This window comes from Populus alba, chromosome 10, assembly GCF_005239225.2.
Source record: "Populus alba chromosome 10, ASM523922v2, whole genome shotgun sequence".
NCBI lineage: Eukaryota > Viridiplantae > Streptophyta > Magnoliopsida > Malpighiales > Salicaceae > Populus > Populus alba.
The window spans coordinates 19,225,745-19,232,533 of NC_133293.1; the positions used below are offsets into that span (position 1 = coordinate 19,225,745).

At 31.6% G+C, this 6,789-nt stretch overlaps 1 protein-coding gene across 1 annotated transcript; it reads right to left on the reverse strand.

Annotated features, from left to right (window-relative positions):
• Positions 1-5,582: 5,582 nt before the first annotated feature.
• Positions 5,583-6,422, reverse strand: LOC118060230 (zinc finger protein ZAT11). Its single transcript, XM_035073437.2, has one exon. It carries the CDS (start codon positions 6,292-6,294, stop codon positions 5,755-5,757), a length of 540 nt encoding a protein of 179 aa, XP_034929328.1. The 5' UTR covers positions 6,295-6,422; the 3' UTR covers positions 5,583-5,754.
• Between the last annotated feature and the right edge of the window lie 367 nt (positions 6,423-6,789).

Genomic DNA, 6,789 nt, shown 5'->3' on the forward strand with positions numbered 1-6,789 from the left:
GATCTTATCCGTCCACGTGGAACGATGGAGCTGGAATCAACGGATTGATTTACTATACAGGCTTTGGACCGCTAAAACGCATTGCCATATACGGAAGAGTCTTATATGGCAACGTACAGGAGAGGAGCCTTTCACTCTCGCTGTGAAAGGTAAGTGCAGCGCAACGCAAGATAGGTATACCACTTGTCAGTTTTCTATTGATTACAAGGTGTTCTGGTAATGTGTTTCGCAGTGGGAAGGTAGGGGTCTAGTGGTTTAGGTCTATGGTAAGAATTATGAGTTTCTTAAACTAGTAAAGCACATTGGTTGAAGAGAATTGCTGTCAATTTGTACTCAGTGTTTTGTGTTTTCTTGTCTCCTAGGGGGTAAAGTATAGTTTTTGCCATGTTTAGAAAATTGGTGAGGGGGCATTGTGGTAAAATAGGGTGTAATCAGTATGGCTAGTCCATGGGCCTAAATTTGGTAAAAATGAGGGGTCTGGATTTGTTTTAAATATGCTCTAGATTAACTTTGGTAAGTACAATCACCATAATTAGTGAGGTAATTTAATGGCCTGGCCTTTATTTAGATAGTTATTTATGGTGAGAGTAAAATTTGGCACCAAGAGGCTCACATGCTGGATATACTCAAAGTTGTGGGCGCACCCACCTCACGCATAGTAATTAATTAATTTTAATGTATCAAATCTACGTAAAATAGATGTGTTTTTGAGATTATTTAATAAAAATACTAGTCTTAATTGGTAAAAAAAAAAATATAACTTAAAGATAACCCCTGTTAAGAAAAAAAAATCTTGTGTGTTGAAAGGAGCCCGTACTAGGCAATGACACGAGGACAATGCGCGTGTCTTCTTGAATAATTGAGTTTGTGTCATTTTATCTGTTGATTTTATTTAATGAATGTATGTTCATATTATAAGCACATTATTTTACCACCTCTGTTTTCTCTCATTTTTTAGGCAACCTATGTAATTCCGACTTATATATATGATTTGTTTTGATGTAATATTTTCGAAGGATTTTTTTATATATGATTGGAGGATCTGTTAGTGTTAGGATTTTCATATTATATATATAATAATTGAAAAAAATATTAAAACTTGAATATAAATTTATAATAGTATTTAAGCACTGTATTAAAACTAAAAAGGAAGTGAATTTGATAAATCTTTTAAGAAAAAAAAAAGGAAAAAAAAAAAAAGAATCAAGCCCAATGTCTGCCCCACAGTCGGAAGCCAGGTATGCACAAGCCTGATTCTGTTGTTCTTTCCTTTTCCATCAAGGACATGTCATCTGTTGGAAAATAACGTTCTCAATGGAATTCAAATATGTGATCTCGTGGCTTTTTCTAATGTTACCAACTTACAAGTTTATTTTTATATTTAAAAAAAAATTAAAAAAATTTATTTTTTTATTTTTTTATTTTAAATTAATATTTTTTTATATTTTAAAATCATTTTGATATGTTGATGTCAAAAATAAATTAAAAAAATATATTATTTTAATACATTTTCAAATAAAAAAATTCTTGAAAAAACAATCACAACTACATTTCCAAGCACTTCTAAATTATTATTGATCAATTTATAAAATAATTTATAAAAAAACCGGTTGCCCAGTCACGTTTCCAAATCTCATCATCTATCAAATTCGAGTTTCATTATACCAAGTAAGAGAAATATGACAATGAATAGTTAGGTTATTGCTGTTTTTTTTGCAAATCATGTACATTAATCTCGAATTTAATGATATAAATTCAACGAACACGACCAAACATGAAGAATTTTGAATAATAACTAGCTTGACTAGTAAAATGTTGCGTAGATTTACTGCGAAGTGCCTATGGCCACGAAGCAGTATAGGTTTATTCCAAATGGAAGGAAGAGCTAATACCTGGGACTATAGCCACCATAAAACTCATAAAAATAATGCTGAGGTGTCAATTTTTCAGACAGGGTAAATTATTTTCTTCTTCTTTTTTTTTTGGTTGAAGTAAATTATTTCTTAAACGGTCTGATATTAGCATATAGCTTTTAGGGAAATAATAATAATAACTATGTTTTAAAATCATAGCAAAACCAGCGAGGCAAGCATTGCCAAGTCATTTTTTTTTTCCAATAATAAAAATATTATCGAATTAGTTTACACATTAACCAAGAGATTAAATCGTTATCCAAATAATCTAAAAGAGCACCCTCGGATAACCTTATGCATTAAAATAGATTTAATAAAAAAATTTAGATGTTGACTTCACAATCTAAACTGAAAAGGTAAAAAAAAAATTCCTTATCTAGCAGGCATAGTCTATCCAACAACCACAAACGTTACAATTACAGTTTCAATTATTATTATTATTATTATTCAAAAGCTTGCTAAATTCAATAGAACACGAACCGTCAAAATACACAGCATGGAGCAGAGCCTAAAACTCCTTTTTTTTTAAAAAAAAAAAAAACCGTTCTAATTGGAGCCTCACATTTCTCTTCTAACTTCTAGATTCAAAAAGGTTTTAATCGGACAGGAATCTTGTTCTTTTGCCGGGACTCTATACGAAACAGAACAATATTTTAAAAGTCAAATGTAGAGGCAGTTTTTTTTTCTTTTCAAAACTGCATTTTGATGATTTTTAAAACTGTTAACATAAAAATAAATATTAAATTAATATATTTTATAATTTTGATGGGTTTATGTTAAAAATAAAAAATAAATCTGAAAAAAATATATTTTCATATATTTTTAAACAATTTTTTTTAAAAATTATATATTATAATAATAAATATGCTCTGGTTACAGAGCAAGACTACTCAATAAACGGGCCTACTATAAAAAAACAAAGAAAGTGGATCAGCAATTGACGAAGCCACAAGGCCATACCTTTCCTGTTACACGTTTAGAGCTTGATTTTTTGAAATCTCAAACAATTGTCAAGCCCATCAGCTTATGGTTTTTTTTTTAAGATGGTCATAGAGGGATAGAAAGATCCTTCACAAATTATTATTTTTTATAAAAAAAAAAAGAAAAATCAAATGCAGATTAAGAATTCGGTGAACAATTCTCTCCATGTGCAAAACCGGGCTGTAATAATTTTTTTTGGTTTGATTTAGTTTTTTTTTTGTTTAAGTTTGGTTTGGTTTTTTTAATTTCAGGTTTATAAAACTAAACCGAACCCATCGTTTTTTAAAAATTTAATTGGTTTTTTTTCACAGTTTGGTTTTTTCTATTATTTATTTTTTTTTTTTTTAATTTAATTGGTTTTTTAATTTTTTTACTTCCCTCTAATAGCAGGCGCTGATTTCTGTTATTTTGGCATGAATATTGTTTGATTTTTTCTCTATTTAAGTACTATCTGCGGAAACTTATTTGAAAATGAGATTGAAAACAATTAGGTGAAATTGACAATAATGGTTGATGATGCCAGAAACTCATTTTTAATTACATTTCATGATTATTTACGCAGAATAGATGGCACCCTCTCTTTTTTCCTCTGCTTTTCTTGAAAACATGATTTACCTAACTTGTATTTTCTCAGAATAGGAATTTAATCTACCACTTGCCACTACTTGTTTCGTCCGTCGACAGACAACTCGTGATAATCAAGTTCTTAAGAATTGACCAGATCTGATATCTGTGATTGCAAAATGTCTCAAGCCAACAACATTCAGCAGCACGCTGCCACTTGATGAAGTGATATTCCAAGGATATATACATGTAACCTATAATTAATTCTTATAAAAATCGATTCGTGTCATTAAAAATAAAATATAAAATTGACCATAAGATCAGAGGCTAGGGCTAGCTGTATGAATCGATTCTTTTTATTTGCTAGAAATAGAATAGGAAAAAAACCACGATTGAGGAGAGGGCTGAAATATTGCTATAAAATCAGTAGCACAGGACCAAATGGAAACTTTAAATTGAAAGCAGATCATCGACGTGAGCTGCTGATCACCTTAATTTTAGCTAGTAGCTTTCAGTAAAATAATGTGCAGATTTTAGCCATCTTAATTTCATTTTGAATTAGTTTGATTTGGGAGCCAACTACTCCCCTAGCTCATAATTAAGCGTATTATTGATTGGAGTCCTTGTTTGAACCTAATCTTGACAATCAGTCATGATAGGTCATTGACACACGATCTTGTAGTAGTGATTTTAGGTATGAATAGACTTGAAGTTAAGTCTCTCAGAATAAAAATAAAAATAAAAGTAAAAACTTGAAGTTAGTTTTGAAGAAAAAATTCTTGCTGATCACTCCTGACTAATTAGATAATTAATGTCATAAAAATCCCATGGTAAGAGAGAGAAAAAAACAATAATATAAGTAAAATCTTGAAGTTAATTAATTTTAAAGAAAAAGTTTCTTGCTTTAGATAATTAATGTCATAAAAATCCCATGGCAAGAGAGGAAAAATTAAAAAACAATAATAGAAGTAAGAACTTGAAGTTAATTTTCAAGAAAAGTTTCTTGCTGACTCTTGAATTAGATAATTAATGTCATCAAAATCCCATGGCAAGAGAGAGAAAAAAAACAATAATAAAAGTAAAAACTAACTTGAAGTTAATTTTCAAGAAAAGTTTCTTGCTGACTCTTGAATTAGATAATTAATGTCATGAAAATCTCATAGCAAGAGAGGAAAAAAACAATAATAAAAGTAAAAACTTGAAGTTAATTTTCAAGGAAAGTTTCTTGCTGGCCCTTGAATTAGATAATTAATGTCATAAAAATCCCATGGCAAGCTAAGAGAGAAAAAAAAAAAAACAATAATAGAAGTAAAAACTTGAAGTTAATTTCCAAGAAAAGTTTCTTGATGACTCTTGAATTAGATAATTAATGTCATAAAAATCCCACGGCAAGACAGGAAAAAAAAAAAACAATAATAGAAATAAAAACTTGAAGTTAATTTTCAAGGAAAGTTTTTTGTTAACCCTTGAATTAAATAATTAATGTCATAAAAAAATCCCATGGCAAGAGAGAAAAAAAAAATAACAAGCCAATCCGGCCCTCTCTATCATTTTTTATTTCTTCCTTGTTTTGGAGAATTACATTTTTCCATGAGTTGGTTTCTCCTTCTTTTTCTTTCTCCTCAAAATATGCTTAAACCAAAATATGTAGTAGCGTGAAGCTTAGCTAAACCCTAGTTTATCTCATCATCATCATCACCAGAGCTTGATATCAGCTGCGCCCCTCTGTTCATTACTTTTTTCTGCTCCTGAAGGCATAAGATTTGAGGGCTTCATTTTAGGTTACATATGCAACGATCATCCCTCATGCATGAACGGGTCTGCTCACCTTTTCAAATATTTGAATCTGGGTTTTTCCAATCCAAAATTTCAAACTAATTAATTTGAACTACTGGACCAGCTCCAGCTGAGAAAGCCACTTCATCGCACTTGTAAAATTTCTCCCTTAATTTCCATTTAATTAGGAATATGGAAAATCCAAAGATAAATACTTTAATTGTATAATAGTAATAATATGCCTGTCATTTAATTGTAATCACCAACTCATCACCAGATTAATTATCATGTTATACCTCATCTGTGTCTCATGATGACGTGATAAAACTGATCATTTAAGTAATTAAATGAAAATGAAATTAATAGCATGATCTAGCTTCTTATTTCATGTATATGAACAAATTAACAAATATAAATACAAGATGTATATAGCGAGTGTTCCTAAATCCAGGAAGAACGAAAGGAAAGGGGAAAAAACCTAGGCTATAGGTATAGTTTCATGAGAGTGCACATGTAAGATCTAAAAGAAACAATTGACCATAGGAGCTGTCGTTCCGAGCTTAAACAACTCCATATCATTCTCATAAGGAGTCAAATTCAAATCCAAACACAAAACCCTCCTGCTATTAGATCTCTTCACGACAGGAACTGCTTTTTGATCATCAGTGATAGGAGGGTTCAGAGGATCCACCTGGTTTTGATCATTCAAGGCAGCTCTATGTCTCCTCATATGACCACCCAAAGCTTGTCCAATAGCAAACTCAAGTCCGCAAATAGAGCACTCGTGCGTTTTAGGCTTTGCTGGCGATTGAGTCTCGAAGCTCCCTTCTCCTCCCATCAACCTTGGCTTCTTGTGACTTGCACGGTGACCGCCTAGGGCTTGAAACGACGGGAATTGCCTGTTGCATGTTTTGCACTCAAAAACACGAGCAGGAGAAAGATTGCTCATGGTATGATCAAATGAAGGAAAAGAGTATGATTCCCTTCCTTTAGATAGAAACATCAAGCAATTAGCCATGGTTATGCTATCAATCTCTCTCTCATGCAGACCTCTCTTCATGGTGTGAGAATATGAACAGTAAGGGTTTTGTTATACTTTGGTTTCAAATGTGGAAAGGATGTTGGATTTGCTTAGAAGATGGAATCATTTAGGAGTCATATCGGTGTGGTACTTATAAGTTGTTTGGTTTGTGTAAATTGTGTAAGTGGTACAACTATCTTTTGACTTTTATAGTTGACTTTCCCCAGAATTACATCTTTGCCCTTGTACTTGATGGATACGAAAGCGAAGAAGAGATGGGGGAATAAAAAATAATAATAACTTCAAATGGAGGGTTAATTATTGAATGTAAAAATGACCCGTCTTTCGGCACGTAAGCATGACTGAGAGGCTGAGCCAATAGGATAGAGTGTGTCCTTCCTGGAATCTTCATTTTTCTAGAAGATTCTCAGGTTTGGTCTGCTAATTAGTTTGAATGAGGAAGCAACAGGGATCGTAATAAATAGAAAAATTTCGGGCTGGACTTTTTGGACAATTTCTTTTTTCCGCAAGTGG

Excerpts from the sequence above, each read along its gene's own strand:
- LOC118060230 (XM_035073437.2), bottom strand. The coding sequence starts at position 6,294 with ATGAAGAGAGGTCTGCATGAGAGAGAGATTGATAGCATAACCATGGCT.